This window comes from Nicotiana tomentosiformis, chromosome 6 (genome assembly GCF_000390325.3).
Source record: "Nicotiana tomentosiformis chromosome 6, ASM39032v3, whole genome shotgun sequence".
In the NCBI taxonomy this organism is placed as follows: domain Eukaryota; kingdom Viridiplantae; phylum Streptophyta; class Magnoliopsida; order Solanales; family Solanaceae; genus Nicotiana; species Nicotiana tomentosiformis.
In genome coordinates this window covers 114,163,513-114,179,759 of record NC_090817.1, presented here as the reverse complement: position 1 = coordinate 114,179,759, position 16,247 = coordinate 114,163,513, and the positions used below count along the sequence as shown (strand labels likewise).

Sequence of the window (16,247 nt, the reverse complement as noted above, 5' to 3'; positions counted from 1 at the left end):
AGGTTAAATGGGGGCGACCAAATAGGGCGACCCGCACAATTTTTACCATAATTGTTAAGCTTAAATTTTAATTTTTGATAATTAACTTTATATTTAAAATTTAGTGTAACTGTGTAATTATTCATGTATAACCAAACAATATAATTGTAATTATAATATAATACATTATAACAAATAAATAGGTCGTAATAATTATAATACTGCATAATTACTACTCTAGTAATAATAATTATATTAATTTTATTTATCGAGTGGCTTTCTAAATAAATCTTAAATCCCTATGTAGACATAGTAAAATTTTGGCTTAAAAGCACTTAAAATAAGTCAATCCAAGTCGGCTCTTAGGGTTTCTTTGTTACTTCCGAAGCGATTTCCCATCGTTACGATTCACTCCTCCGAATATGTTTCTATCTCCAGAAATTGTTTCAGCAGCACAGGGATGTTTCTTTGAAGCTTGCAAAGCATGTATTCTTCAGCGAATTTAAAGGCCAGCAGTCCATAGCAAAGGACCTTCGCAAACAAACAGGCGTATCCTTAACCTTAGCCAATAATGTTATTCCAACCGCAGGGGACACCAACATGGTCTTCTCTCCGTTGTCGATCCACCTAATGTTGGGTCTCGTCACGGCGGATTCAAGTGGTCGGTCACGTGACGAGCTTCTCTCTTTCCTCAAATCCAAATCTGCTGATGATGTCAACTATCTCTCATATCAGCTCGTCTCTTATGTCCTTGTTGATGGTAGTCCCAGTGGTGGCCCTCTTTTGTCTGCCGCTAATAGCATCTGGGTCGATCAGTCTTCTACTTTTAAGCCTTCTTTCAGGCAGTTTCTGGACAATGTTTACAAGGCTGCTTCTGTTTCTACTGATTTTGCGACCAAGGTTAGTTTTTTAATACTCCACTATTGAATAGGTAGTTCAGCAGAGTAGGATTAGTTCGTCTTTTGCTATTTTTGGGTGCTTGTCGGAACTTTGTGTTGTTTATGCAAAAGTTATTTTTCTTTGTTTTGTTACGTAAAAATTATTCAAATTTTTGTTCATTACTTAAAAGTTACTTTTTTTTTCACAAAAATAATTTAACTTGCTCTATTTATTACAAAAGTCATATTGGCCAGATTTTATAATACTTTTACTTGAAAAGTCTATTATACCCTTGACATTATAAATCCTCTCATTTATTTATCACCTTCTATATTATATACTAAATAATATATTTTTACCTAGGTATTTTACTTATAATTAAAATAATTTTATATTATTTTATTTATTAGTTTTATAATATATCCATACATTTAATATTTATATTATTTTATTTATTAATTTTATAATATTTATTAGTTTTATAATATATCCATACTCAATTTGTTTAATCATATTCAAATATGAACATATTTTAAATATAAAAACAATAAAAAATATTTCTTTTTTAATATTTATTTGAAATAATAAAAATAGATTTGTTTAACAGATAATAGTTTTTATAGTTAATAAGAATTTTAGAAAAAGTTTCAAATATATCTGTGTTTAATATTAAGTTTTTGAAAGTTTTATTTGTTAATATTATTTATTTGAAAGTATTAATCTGATGTGTCATTGTGCTAAATGTAAGTATTTTATTTATTGGATTAATGGGTATGGCTTGGATGATAAATCAATGAGCTTTGATTTTATAATTTTCGTTAAAAATATTTCATTAAGTATGGTTAAGAACGTGGATTTGAGATTTGTTCACGGTAACGTTACCGACAAATTTAATAAAGCTACTTATATATCTTAAAAATTAATATTAAGAAAAAATTAAAAGTACGAATATACTATAAAAATAATAAATAAAATAATATTAAGTTATTTTAATTATAAGTAAAATACCTGGGTAAAAGTATATTATATGGCATATAATATAGAAGGTGTTGCATGAGTGGGAGGATTATAATGTTAAGGGCATAATAGATTTTTTAGGTGAAAGATTTATAAAATTTGTTCAAAGTGATTATTGTGATAACTAGAGCATAGTAAAATAATTTCTGTGTAGCAAAAGAAAGAAAAATGACTTTTGAGTAATGAAAATAAAATTGAATTATTTTACGTAACAAAAGAAGAAAAAATAACTTCTGGGTAATGAACACAAAATTAAATGACCACACATAAAATTTAATCAACTTTAATGTACAGGGAATACCAACTAGTAATTTTTAAAAAAAATTACAATAGGTACTATGTCTGGGCAGGGATCAATGTGATAATTTGAACACCTAAAAATCATATCTTTTTAGGATTGGAATGAACGTGCAATAAATGGATTAGGACCGAGGATTCTTGAATTTCGAACCCGACTAATTTGGGATTGGTTCCTAGTTGATTGATTTAATTATGAGGTTGTTTTATGGCATCATTCTCGTGTAAGGAAATCTACTGTCATAATTGAGCTCCTAATTCGTTACTAACAAAATTCGGATGCCATACAGTTCCAAAGTGTTTTTCCTTTTTGTTTCTTTGTCCTTCCTGGTTTCCTAGAATACTTAAATCTTAAATCATGGTTTTGTCATACTTTCTACCTACTATGCTTTATTTTGCAGCCAATAATCAGCTAGGAAGTGTATGCACCTTAAATTGAAATAATATAAAGTGCTAAGTTGGGTAGCAGTGCTGATTTTTTCATCTTTGTGAAATATTAAGTTAGCTGGGTCAGGTAATGTGGTGATTGGATTATGAAATAGGATACCAGAAGTATTAATTTCTTTATAAAACCCAACAAGCACCATGCGAATACGACTAAATATGCAAGAAGAAACACATAAGAGAACTATCAAATAAGCCTGTCAGGCACCACTCCCTATCAGTATCATACTACAAATCAATTTCAATGGGAGAATCAAAACATATGAACTATTCGCAAGGATCTCATCCTGATATAACTCCACCGTGGCACGCTGCCTGGTTCAAACACATCGAATCACATGAAACCGCGAGGGTCTCACCCTCAACTCTGAATCACAAGTAGAGTACACATCATACCAACCGAAACCTTCCTCTAATTCAATTCCACCAACAAAATCACAACACATACTGAACTCCCACACCGGTAGAGCATCTAATTCGCAAGTCGTAACCCATCACTCAGAAATCACATCAAAACTACCGAAATGAGTAACAAGAAGGCCACCTCTAGTCTCATAGCTCTCAATAATGAATAAAAACAAAATAATAAACACGGGCTACCACTATAGAATCTCTCAACATGGGCAAACACATAAGCAATGTACCAAATCACTAAACTCACCTGTATGTGAAGCAAACATTTTGTTATGGTGGAGAGTGGAGAGTGAAAAGACCAATGCAGTAGAGAACGACTACATGAATCTTCCTAAAGCTAAAGTAAGGGCAAGGCCCCGGTCGGTTCCCCCTTTCTTTCCTGGTTATCTGTGGATGCGCCTTGATTTCCTCCAACTCCTTACTTAATGTCGCAATGGAGTCCTCACCCCTGCCTTTAGAAGAGAAAGTCTTCATAACTCTTTCTGTGCTTCAGGGACGGAGGTTCTACGGTAGGTAACAGGAGGCATAAGCAAGTTGACCAATATGAGGACTCACCCCGATAAGCAGAACCGAAATAAAATACGAACGATGCTCCTCTATAACAATTCGAACCCATACCTGTACGATATCATCTGCTGCAGCGGCCTCAGCCCTACTGTAGAAAATAGAGCAACGGGTCAGGCCTCCCCCTCTTGGGCGCCCTCTACTCGCCTGACCTACACCCCAAGCTGGCGGTGTAGGGATATCAGTAACTGGAGCACAACTCATAGCTTGAATACCCCACTGCGACACACATATCTGGAGTCTAGGACAATCTCTCACCATATGGCTGGTATCTCCGCAGTCAAGCAACCTCTCTGCTAATGTGGTTGTGAAAGATGTTCGATACGGGTACCCTCAGACCCATGGGTACCTGAAACACCGTGCGAAGCCTGAAGTACAAACTGAACTGGCTGACCCACAAAACCTCTACAATGTCGTACCATGCCACCAAAATAGGGACCAGTAGATCTTTCCGGTCTACGAGGCCTCTTAGCCTCCCTGTCTTCTCTCTCCAGACCCCGCAAGACCTCTCCCTCTTGGTCCTGTATGCCCTCTAATCGGCGAGCGATCTCTACCACCTACTAAAACTGAACATCCGACTCCAACTCCCGAGCCATGTTGAACCGGATATCATGACTGAGACCCTCAATGAACCCGCGGTAGACCTGGAATAGCCAACGTCACCATCTTGGAGTGACAATCAATGAAGCGTGATAGCGCGACAACCAGCCAATGCACAAAATAACATCAAAATCCACTATACTGAGCAATAATAAATCGGCTCTGGTCTCAAAACCATTAAGAATAATCAAACACGACCAATACACATGGTCAACAACAATAGAATCACCCACGGGTGTAGACACATAGACAGGTGAACTTAGAGAATTACGGGATACACCCAAATACGAAGCAAAATAAAATGACACATAGGAATAAGTGGAGCCTAGATCAAATAAGACTGATGCATCTCTATGATAGACCGGAACAATACCTATGATGACAGAATCTGATGCAACTGCCTCCATCCTAGCAGGAAGGGCATAATATTTGGCCTTGCCTCCACCCCTAGGGAGACCTCTACCTGCTCGACCTCCACCTCTAGCAGGCGGTGCAGGTGGAGCGGTAGCTGGTGCTGTAATCATAGCCTGAGGACCCTGTGGAGCACGTGGTGCCTGAGAAATCTGTGGAGGTATACCCCTCCTAAATCTGAGGCAATCCTTCACCATATGGTGAGTGTCACCACACTCAAAACAAGCTCTCAGAAGACGTGGCTGCTGCGACTGGATCGGTCCTGATCGGCTGGACTGACCACTGAAAGCACCTCATACAGGAGGTACACTAGACACTGGCGGAGCATAATAGCGATCTTGGGACCTAGGAGTGGCCGGAGCACCACTAGTGGCTGGAAGTGCTGAATGAACAGGGCGACCCATATAACCCCTGCCCTGAAAAGTTGTAGTTAGGGCACGAGTATCACTATAAGTTCCAAACTCTCGAGATCTCTTCACTTCTCTCTCCTCTCTATCCCGAGTTAGCATACCCTCCAACCTCCTAGCAATCCCCACTACCCGCTGGTATGCAATATTCATCTCTAACTGTCGGGCCATGGTAAATCTGATACTGGGGTTGAGCCCCTCAATAAACTGATGCACCCGCTCTCGAACAGTAGCAACTAAGGCTGGTACATGCCTAGCCAAATCACTGAATCAGACCGTATACTTTGACACGGTCATAGGACCCTGGCGCAACTACTCAAACTCTGCGCGCCATGCATCTCTGAGACTCTGGGGAACATACTCCCTCAAGAACATGTCTGAGAATTGAGTCCAAGTGAGTGAAGCTGCCTCAGTCGGACTACCCAACTCGTATGCGCGCCACCACTGATAAGATGCTCCTCTAAGCTAGAACGTAGTGAAGGAAGCCCCACTAGACTTTGCAACACCCATAGTACAGAGGATATGCTGACACTCCTCAAGAAACCCCTGGGCATCCTCTGACGCTAAGCCACTGAAAGTAGGAGGATAGTACTTCTTGTACCTCTCGATCCTGAGTTGTTCCGCCTCGGAAACTGCTTCCCTAACCTCAAGTTAAACTAGAGCTACTGGCTGCATTGGTATGATCTCTGGAACCTGGTCGACTTGAACCCGCTACTCTAGGGTACAGGCGGCAGGAGTCTGTGCTCCTTCCCAGGCCTGAGATGCTAGAACTCACACTTCAAAAACTTTGCATACAACTTCTTTTCTCTCAAGGTTTGAAGCACAGTCCTTAGGTGTTGCTCATGATCCTCCCGACTCTGGGAGTACACCAGAATGTCGTCAATACACACAATGACGAAAGAGTCAAGATATGGCTGAAATACACTGTTCATCAAGTGCATGAATGTTGTTGGGGCATTGGTCAGACCAAATGACATCACAAGGAACTCGTAATGACCATACCGAGTTCTAAAAGCAATCTTCAGGATATCTGGCTCCCGAATCTTCAACTAATGATACACTAGCACGTTTAAGTCGTAGGATTTTATTGTAGTTTGAACTATGTGAAGACGACCGTGGAATGGCATTTTGACGGTTCCAAGAGCTCCGTAGGGTGATTTTGGTCTTAGAAGCATGTTCAGATGTTGAATTGGAGCTCCGTAGGACATTTTAGCGTCAATTGGCGAAAGTTGTAAAATTGGATGATTTTTGGAAAGCTTGACCGGGAGTGGACTTTTGATATCGTGGTCAGATTTTGATTCCGGAAGTTGGAATAGGTCTGTAATTCCAATTATGACTTGTGTGCAAAATGTGAGGTCAATCGGACTTGATTTGATAGGTTTCGGCATCGGATGTAGAAGTTTGAAGTTTTAAAGTTCATTAGGCTTGAATCGATGTGCAATTATTGTTGTTAGCTTTGTTTGATATGATTTAAAGACTCTACTAAGTCCATATTATGTTTTAGGACTGGGTGGTATATTTGGTTGAGGTCCCAGGGGCCTCGGGTTGATTCCGGATGGTTAACGGATCAAAAGTTGAAGTTGTAACATTGTTGAAGACTGAGCTCTGGTAGTGTAACCACAACTGCGGAGCTTTGATCGCAGGTGCAAACTCGCAGGTGTCGGATGTGTTGCGCAGATGCGGAGGAAGGGACTGGGAACTATGGAGCAGAGATGCGGCAGGAATTTTGCAGGTGCGGACTCGCACCTGCACTTAGATGGTCGCAGAAGTGAAAGTTGGGGTGATGAGGCTGGTCCGCAGAAGCGGGTTCATTTGCGCTAATGCGTGTCTGCAAAAGCGGGGACTTGACTGCAGAAGCAGTTGGGCAACTTAGTGGCCTCCGCAGATGCAAAGGGCGGACCGCAAATGCGATGCTGCAGAAGCGGCTAATGTGGCCGCAAAAGCGAAAATCCTGGGAAGGTTATATTCCAAAAATGTGGGTTTGAGTTCATAAAACAAAAATGATTTTGGGAGCTCGGTGGGAGGCGATTCATGGAGAGATTTTCACGCAGGTGATTGGGGTAAGTAATTCTTACCTAGTTTTGGTTAATTTCCACGACTATGCCTTTAATTTCATCATTTAATTAGTGATTTGGGTAGAGAAATTTGGGGGGAAATGGTGGAAGTTCTTAGACCAAAAGTTTGGGAATTTAAAGGCGACTTGAGGTCGGATTTGAGTAATTTTGGTATGGTTGGACTGGTGGCCGAATGGGTGTTCGTATTTTGTGAGTTTTACCCGATTCCTAGACGTGAGCCCGGGTCGACTTGTTGGGGTGATTTTTCAATTCTTTGCTAAAGTCGTAGTTTCATTATTTAAATTAGTTTCTTGTAATCGTATTTATAGTATGTAATTACTTTTGGCTAGATTTGGGCCATTCAGAGTCAAAAAGTCTAGGGAAAGGCATTCTTAATGATTGATTGAGCGAGATTTGAGGTAAGCAACTTGTCTAACCTTGTGTGTGGGAAATCCCCTTAGGATTTGGTACTGTTGTAACAATTTGTGATATGCGAGCACCGTGTACGTGAGGTGACGAGTGCGTACACAGGCTAATTGTGGAAATTTCAGTTCTCGCTGAGTAGACTTCTTTTAAATTCCTTAACTGAGTTTCCTTAGCATGTGTAGCTGTCATGTTTAGCCTAGTATCGCATGTCTACGTGTCTTAACCTTTACTTGAAATTTGTGTAACATGCTTAATTGAATTACATGTTTCCTTGATTATTGTATTCGGTCTTTAACTGTAGGATTCCTTGCAGTAAATTTGTTGTTCCATAATTTATGAGTTGCGTATTTATTTTTGGGACTGCGAGACGGTACCTCAAGAGATCCCCCTTACGTGTATTTACTTTTGGGACTACGAAGCGGTACCTCGGGAGATTCCTCTGTTACATATTTACTTTTGGGACTACAAGGCGGTACCTCGGGAGATCCCCCAACTATGTATTTACATTTGGGACTACGAGGCGGTACCTCGGGAGATCCCTATGTTGTGTATTTACATTTGGGACTACGAGGCGGTATCTCGGGAGCGCCCCTGTTGTTTACCTCTATTGTCGTGCTGTTATTTTTCTGAAATTTCTTGTTGTTCACTTCTTAGTCATTTCATTGTATTATTATATTTTCTGTCTCATTTTCTTATATTCCAATAGGGCCCTGGCCTGACCTCGTCACAAATCTACTGAGGTTAGGCTAGGCACTTACTGGGTACCGTTGTGGTATACTTATACTACGCTTCTACACATCGTGTTGTGCAGTTCCAGGTACTTCTTACCAGACCAGGTACCAGTGAGCCTGACCGTACGTGGAAACTTCAAGGTATATCTACCAGCGTCCGCAGACCTCAGAGTCCCCCTCTATCCTTATTTTGTTGTCTTCCTTATTCTCTTTAGACTCTGATGTATAAAGACACTTAGTATTTTCTTTTAGAAGCTTGTGACTTATTTCTATCAGATTTTGGGAGTTATAATTATCTGAATCTCAGTTTCTATTTACATATCATGTTTTGAGATTTGAGTTCAGTTTTATATTCAGGTTTTTCCACAATTTGTTAGGCTTACCTAGTATTAGAGATTAGGTGCAATCACGACATCCTACGGAGGGAAATTGGGGTCGTGACAAGTTGGTATCAGAGCACTAGGTTCATAGGTGTTATGTGTCACACGCAGGTTTAGTAGAGTCTCATAGATCAGTACAGAGACGTTTGTACTTATCTTTGGGAGGCTATGGGACTTTTTAGAAAAGCTACACTTCTTTGATTCCTTATCATGCGAGATTTTGACTTCAAATTCTAATTTTTTGTCTTTCTATTCTCTCACATATGGTGAGGACACATATATCCGGACAAGATGACCAGACACTTGCGGTCCCTGCTAGAGCTGCGAGAGGCTGGGGTAGAGGCTGAGGATGTCCACGTGGTGCAACCAGAGCACCCGCACGAGCTGCTACAAAGGAGCCACCAGTAGCTCCAGTTGGAGGGTAGGCACTTGAGATACTTGTTACTGTACCAGCCCTTCTGGAGACTCTAGCCCAGTTTCTGAGCATGTTCAGCACCTTGGCTCAGGCAGGATTGATACCACTTGCTCCTGCCACATCTCAGGTCGGGAGAGGAGCACAAACTCCCGCCGCCCGTAACCCAGAGCAGCGGTTTCAGGTCGACCAGGTTCCAGAGATCATACCGATGCAGCCGGTAGCTCCAGTTCAGCCCGAGGTTAGGGCAGCAGTTTCTGAGGCAGAACAGCTCAGGTTCGAGAGGTACAAGAAGTACCATCCTCCTACTTTCAGTGGCTTGGCATCAGAGGATGCCTAGGGGTTTCTTGAGGAGTGTCAGCATATCCTCTGTACTATGGGTATTGTAAATTCTAGTGGGGCTTCCTTCACTACGTTCCAGCTAAGAGGAGTAGCCTATCAGTGGTGGCGCGCATACGAGTTGGGTAGTCCGGCTGAGGCAGCTTCACTCAATTGGACTCAATTCTCAGACATGTTCTTGAGGGAGTATGTTCCCTAGAGTCTCAGAGATGCATGGCGCGCAGAGTTTGAGCAGTTGCGCCAGGGTCCTATGACCGTGTCAGAGTATACGGTCTGATTCAGTGATTTGGCTAGGCATGTACCAGCCTTAGTTGCTACTGTTCGAGAGCGGGTGCATCAGTTTATTGAGGGGCTCAACCCCAGTATCAGATTTACCATGGCCCGACAGCTAGAAATGAATATTGCATACCAGCGGGTAGTGGGGAATGCTAGGAGGTTGGAGGGTATGCTAACTCGGGATAGAGAGGAGAGAGAGGTGAAGAGATCTCGAGAGTCTGGAACTTATAGTGATACTCGTGCCCCAGCTACAGCTTTTCAGGGTAGGGGTTATATGGGTCGCCCTGTTCATTCAGCACTTCCAGCCACCAGTGGTGCTTCGGCCACTCCTAAGCCCCAAGATCCCTATTATGCACCGCTAGTGTCTAGTGTACCTCCTGTACGGGGTGCTTTCAGTGGTCAGTCCAGCCAATCAGGCCCGATCCAGTCGCAGCAGCTACGTCCTCCAAGAGCTTGTTTTGAGTATGGTGACACTCGCTATATGGTGAGGGATTGCCCCAGATTTAGGAGGGGTATACCTCCACAGATTTCTCGGGCACAACGTGCTCTACAGGGTCCTCAGGCTATGATTACAGCACCAGCTACCACTCCACCTGCATCGCCAGCTAGAGGTGGAGGTCGAGCAGGTAGAGGTTGCCTTAGGGGTGGAGGCAAGGCCAGATATTATGCCCTTCCTGCTAGGACGGAGGCAGTTGCATCAGATTTTATCATCATAAGTATTGTTCCGGTCTGTCATAGAGATGCATCAGTCTTATTTGATCCAGGCTCCACTTATTCCTATGTGTCATCTTATTTTGCTTCATATTTGGGTGTATCCCGTGATTCTCTGAGTTCACCTGTCTATGTGTCTACACCCGTGGGTGATTCTATTGTTGTTGACCGTGTGTATCGATCGTATCTGATTGTTCTTAGTGATTTTGAGACCAGAGCCAATTTATTATTGCTCAGTATAGTGGATTTTGATGTTATTTTGGGCATGGATTGGTTGTCGACCTATCACGCTTCCTTGATTGTCATGCCAAGACGGTGACGTTGGCTATGTCAGGTCTATCGCGGTTAGAGTGTAGAGGTACCTTAGATTATGTTCCTATCAGAGTTGTATCATTTCTTAAGGCTCAGCGAATGGTTGAAAAGGGGTGTGATGCATATTTAGCCTATGTGAGGGATGTTAGTGTTGCAACTCCTACCGTCGAGCCAGTTCCAGTAGTGAGGGATTTTCCAGATGTATTCCTGGCAGATCTTCCGTGCATGCCGCCCGACAGGGATATTAACTTTGGTATTGATTTGTTACCGGGCACTCAGCCCATTTCTATTCCACCTTATCACATGGCCCTAGCAGATTTGAAGGAGTTAAAGCAACAGTTGCAAGAGTTGCTCGATAAGGGCTTTATTCAGCCCAGTGTGTCGCTTTAGGGTGCTCCTATCTTTTCTGTAAAGAAGAAGGATGGTTCTTTGTAAATGTGTATTGATTATTGCTAGTTGAACATGGTTACAATGAATAACGGGTATCCATTGCCACGTATTGATGACTTATTTGATCAGCTTCAGGGTGCCAGAGTGATCTCTAAGATCGACTTACATTCAGGCTATCATTAGTTGAAGATTCGGGAGCTAGATATCCCAAAAACTGCTTTCAGAACTCGGTATGGTCCTTACGAGTTCATTGTGATATCTTTTGGGATGACCAACGCCCCAGCAGCATTCATGCACTTGATGAACAGTGTATTTCAGCCCTATTTTGACTCATTCATCATTGTGTTTATTGACGGCATTCTGGTGTACTCCCGGAGTCGGGAGGATAATGAGCAGCACCTGAGGACTGTGCTTCATACCTTGAGAGAAAAGAAGTTGTATGCAAAATTTCGAAATGTGAGTTCTTGCTAGATTCAGTGGTATTTTTTCGGTCATATGGTATCGAGTGAGGGGATCAAGGTAGACCCAAAGAAGATTGAATCAGTGTAGAGTTGGCCCAGACTATCCTCAGCTACGGAGATCTGGAGTTTTCTTAGCTTGGCGGGGTATTACCGTCGATTTGTATAGGGTTTCTCGTTGATTGCAGCAACTATGATCAGATTGACCCAGAAGGGCGCTACGTTCAGGTGGACTGAGGATTGTGAGAAGAGCTTTCAAAAGCTCAAGACTGCTTTGACTACAGCCACAATGTTAGTGTTGACTACTTGTTCGGGGTCCTATACATTATATTGTGATGCGTCGCGCATTGGTCTCGGCACGGTGTTGATGCAGGATGGTAGGGCGATTGCCTACACATATAGACAGCTGAAGGTGCATGAGAAGAACTATACTGTCCATGACCTTGAGTTAGCAGCTATTGTTTATGCCTTGAAGATCTGGCGGCATTATTTGTACGGTGTCCCTTGTGAGGTCTTCACCGATCACCGGAGTCTACAGCATCTGTTTAAACAGAAGGATCTTAACTTGCGGCAGCGGAGATAGTTGGAGCTGCTTAAGGATTATGACATCACCATTCTCTATCATCTCGGGAAGGCCAATGTGGTGGCCGATGCCTTGAGTCGTAAGGCGGAGAGTTTGGGCAGTTTAGCATATCTACCAGTAGTAGAGAGGCCTTTAGCCTTGAATGTTTAAGCCTTGGCCAACTATTTTATCAGATTGTATGTTTCCGAGCTGAGCATAGTTTTGACATGTATGGTTTCTTAGTCTTCTCTTTATGATCGTATCATAGAGCGTCGGTATGATGACGCCCATCTGTTTGTCCTTAAGGGCATGGTTCAACACGATGATGCCAAGGAGGTCACTATTGGAGATAACGATGTATTACGGATGTAGGGCAGGCTATGCGTGCCCAATGTAGATGGGTTGTGTGAGTTGATTCTCCAGGAGGCTCACAGTTTGCGGTATTCCATTCACCCAGGTGCCACGAAGATGTAGCAGGACCTGAGGCAGCATTATTGGTAGAGGAGGATGAAGAAGGACATAGTGGAATATGTAGCTCGGTGCTTAAATTATCAGCAGGTGAAGTATGAGCATCAGCGACCGGGTGGATTGCCACAAAAGTTGGAGATTCTGGAGTGGAAATATGAGCGGATCACTATGGATTTCGTTTTCGGGCTCCCACGGACTCAGAGGAAGTTCGATGAAGTTTGGGTGATTTTGGATAGATTGACAAAGTCAGCTCATTTCATTTATGTGGTTACTACCTACTCTTCAGAGCAGCTGGCTGAAGTTTACATTCGTGATATTGTTAGGCTTCATGGCGTACCAGTATCTATCATCTTTGACAGGGGTACATAATTTACATCACGGTTCTGGAGAGTCGTACAGCGTGAGTTGGGTACTCGGGTGGAGTTGAGTACAACATTTCACCCTCAGACGGACAGACAGTCCGAGTGCACTATTCAGATATTAAAGGATATGCTTCGTGCGTGTGTGATGGATATTGGGGGTGCTTGGGATCAGTTCTTGCCACTTTCAGAGTTTGCCTACAACAACAATTATCAGTCGAGCATTCAGATGGCCCCGTATGAGAATTTGTATGGTAGACGGTGCCGGTCTCCAGTGGGTTGGTTCGAGCCGGGCGAGGCTAGGCTATTGGGTACAGACTTGGTTCAGGATTCTTTGGAAAAGGTTATATTGATTCAGGATCAACTTCATACAGCCTAGTCCAGGCAGAAGCGTTATACGGATTGGAAGGTTAGCAACATTGAATTCATGGTTGGGGAGCGGGTCTTGCTCCGGGTTTCGCCCATGAAGGGTGTTATGAGGTTCGGGAGGAAGGGCAAGTTGATCCCTAGCTATATTGGGTCTTTTGAGATTCTTGAGAGGGTTGGAGAGGTGGCTTACAGACTTGCACTATCACCTAGTCTCTCTGAAGTTCATCCAGTATTCCATGTTTTCATGCTCCGAAAGTATCACGGCGATCCGTCTCATATGTTAGACCTCATCTCAGTCCAGTTGGACAAGGACCTATCTTATGTTGAGGAGCCGATGGCCATTTTGGACAGGCAGCTTCGAAAGTTGAGGTCAAAGAGCATCGTTTCAGTGAAGGTTCAGTGGAGGGGTCATTCGATTGAGGTGGCGACTTGGGAGACCGAGCATGATATGCGTAGCCATTATCCTCATCTTTTAACCACTTCAGGAATGTCTCTATACTTGTTCAAGGACAAACGTTTATTTTATAGGGGGAGGATGTAACGACCCGGCCGGTCGTTTTGAGAGTATTAGCCCTGAACCCCTAATTATTGCTCCCTTTATTTCATTTTTGGGTTTTGTGACTTACCGGGAGGATTTGTTTTTGGTTTCAGAGTGAAATGGGACACATAGTCCCTAAATTGGAAGTTTAAGTCGTAGGAATTTACCGTAGTTTAAATTGTGTGAAGATGACCGCGGAATAGAGTTTTGACGGTTTCAATAGCTCCGTAGGGTGATTTTGGTCTTAGAAACGTGTTCGGATGTTGAACTAGAGGTCCATAGGACATTTTAGCGTCAATTGGCGAAAGTTAGAAAATTGGATGATTTTTGGAAAGCTTGACCGAGAGTGGACTTTTGATATCGCGGTTGGATTCCGATTCCGGAAGTTGAAATAGGTCTGTAATGTCAATTATGACTTGTGTGCAAAATTTGAGGTCAATCGGACTTCATTTTATAGGTTTCGGCATCGGATGTAAAGGTTTGAAGTTTTAAAGTTCATTAGGCTTGAATCGATGTGCAATTCATGTTGGTAGCGTTATTTGATGTGATTTAAAGACTTGACTAAGTCTGTATGATATTTTAGGACTGGGTGGTATATTTGGTTGAAGTCTTGGTGGCCTCAGGTTTATTCCGGATGATTAACGGATCAAAAGTTGAAGTTGTGACATTGCTGAAAACTGGGCTCTGCTAGTGTAACCGCAACTGCGGAGCTTTGATCGCAGGTGTGAACTCGCAGGTGCCGGATGTGTTGCGCAGATGCAGAGGAAGGTACTGGGGACTATGGAGCGCAGATGCGGCAGGAATTTCGTAGGTGTGGACTCGCACCTGCGCTTAGATGGTCGCAGAAGCGAAAACAGGGGTGATGAGGCTGGTCCGCAGAAACGGGTTCATTTGCACTAATGCGCCCCCGCAAAAGCGGGGACTTGACCGCAGAAGCGGTTGGGCGGCTTAATGGCCTCCGCAGATGCGAAGGGCGGACCGCAAATGCGGTCTGCAGAAGCGGCTAATGTGACCGCAGAAGCGAAAATCCCGGGAAGGTTATATTCCAAAAACGAGGGTTTGAGTTCATAACACAAAATTGATTTTGGGAGCTCGGTGGGAGGCGATTCATGGAGAGATTTTCACGCGGGTGATTGGGGTAAGTGATTCTTACCTAGTTTTGGTTAATTTCCACGATTATGTCTTTAATACCATCATTAAAAATTTATGATATGCGATCGTCGTGTATGCAAGGTGACGAGTGCGTATACGGGCTAATTGTGGAAATTTCGGTTCTTGCTGAGTAGACTTCTTTTAAATTCCTTAACTGAGTTGTCTTTGCATGTGTAGCTGTCATGTTTAGCCTAGTATCGCATGTTTACGTGTCTTAACCTTTACTTGAAATTTGTGCAACATGCTTAGTTGAATTACATGTTTTCTTGATTATTGTATTCGGTCTTTAACTGTAGGATTCCTTGCCGTAAATTCGTTGTTCCATAATTTATGAGTTGCATATTTATTTTTGGGACTACGAGGCGGTACCTCGAGAGATCCCCCTGTTGTGTGTTAACTTTTGGGAATACGAGGCGGTACCTCGGAAGATCTCCATCTTGCATATTTACTTTTGGGTCTATAAGGCGGTACCTTGGGAGATCCCCATGCGGTGTATTTACATTTGGGATTACGAGGCGGTACCTTGGGAGATTCCCATGTTATGTATTTACATTTAGAACTACGAGGCGGTACCTCGGGAGCGCCCTTGTTGTTTACCTCTGTTTGTTGTGCTATTATTTTTCTGAAATTTCTCGTTGTTCACTTCTCACTCATTTCATTGTATTATTATATTTTCTGTCTCATTTCCTTATACTCCAGTAGGGCCCTGACCTGACCTCGTCACTACTCTACCGAGGCTAGGCTTGGAACATACTGGGTACCGTTAGGGTGTACTCATACTACATTTTTGTATATCTATTTGTGCAGATCCAGGTACTGCTTACCAGACTAGGTACCAGTGAATCAGACCGTACGTGGAGACTTCAAGGTATATCTACCAGCGTCCGCAAACCTCAGAGTCCCCCTCTGTCCTTATTATGTTGTCTTCCTTATTCTTTTTAGACTCTGATGTATAGAGACGCTTAGTATTTTCTTTTAGAAGCTTGTGACTTATTTCTACTTGGTTTTGGGAGTTATAATTATCTGAATCGCAGTTTCTATTTATATATCATTTGTTGAGATTTGAGTTCAGTTTTATATTCAGTTTTTTTTCGCAATTTGTTAGGCTTACCTAGTCTTAGAGAATAGGTGTCATCACGACATCTTACGGAGGGAAATTGGGGTCGTGACATAAACATTATAAACATAATTGATCGAGTTTAATTGAAATAGTCGTTATATCCAACATGCTATGATACAGTTAGTGTCGTAGTAAATAGATAATAAAATGTATCGTTGATAGATTTTTTATTTATATA

General features: G+C 42.5%; 1 protein-coding gene across 1 annotated transcript; it reads left to right on the top strand.

Annotated features, from left to right (window-relative positions):
- The first annotated feature begins 305 nt into the window (after positions 1-305).
- LOC104092617 (serpin-ZX-like) lies at positions 306-16,020 on the top strand. The gene is made up of 3 exons (XM_009598261.3): positions 306-879; positions 8,304-8,364; positions 15,757-16,020. The coding sequence occupies exons 1-3, from the start codon at positions 580-582 to the stop codon at positions 15,789-15,791; spliced, it is 396 nt and encodes a 131-aa protein (XP_009596556.3). The 5' UTR covers positions 306-579; the 3' UTR covers positions 15,792-16,020.
- The last annotated feature ends 227 nt before the right edge of the window (positions 16,021-16,247 follow it).

What these genes read in the sequence shown, in the direction of transcription:
- LOC104092617 (XM_009598261.3), top strand. Translation starts at nt 580, where the DNA reads ATGGTCTTCTCTCCGTTGTCGATCCACCTAATGTTGGGTCTCGTCACG. An exon ending in CTACTGATTTTGCGACCAAG is followed by an intron (nt 880 to 8,303) that starts GTTAGTTTTTTA and finishes CGTGTTGTGCAG; the next exon opens with TTCCAGGTACTTCTTACCAG. An exon ending in CCGTACGTGGAAACTTCAAG is followed by an intron (nt 8,365 to 15,756) that starts GTATATCTACCA and finishes CTATTTGTGCAG; the next exon opens with ATCCAGGTACTGCTTACCAG.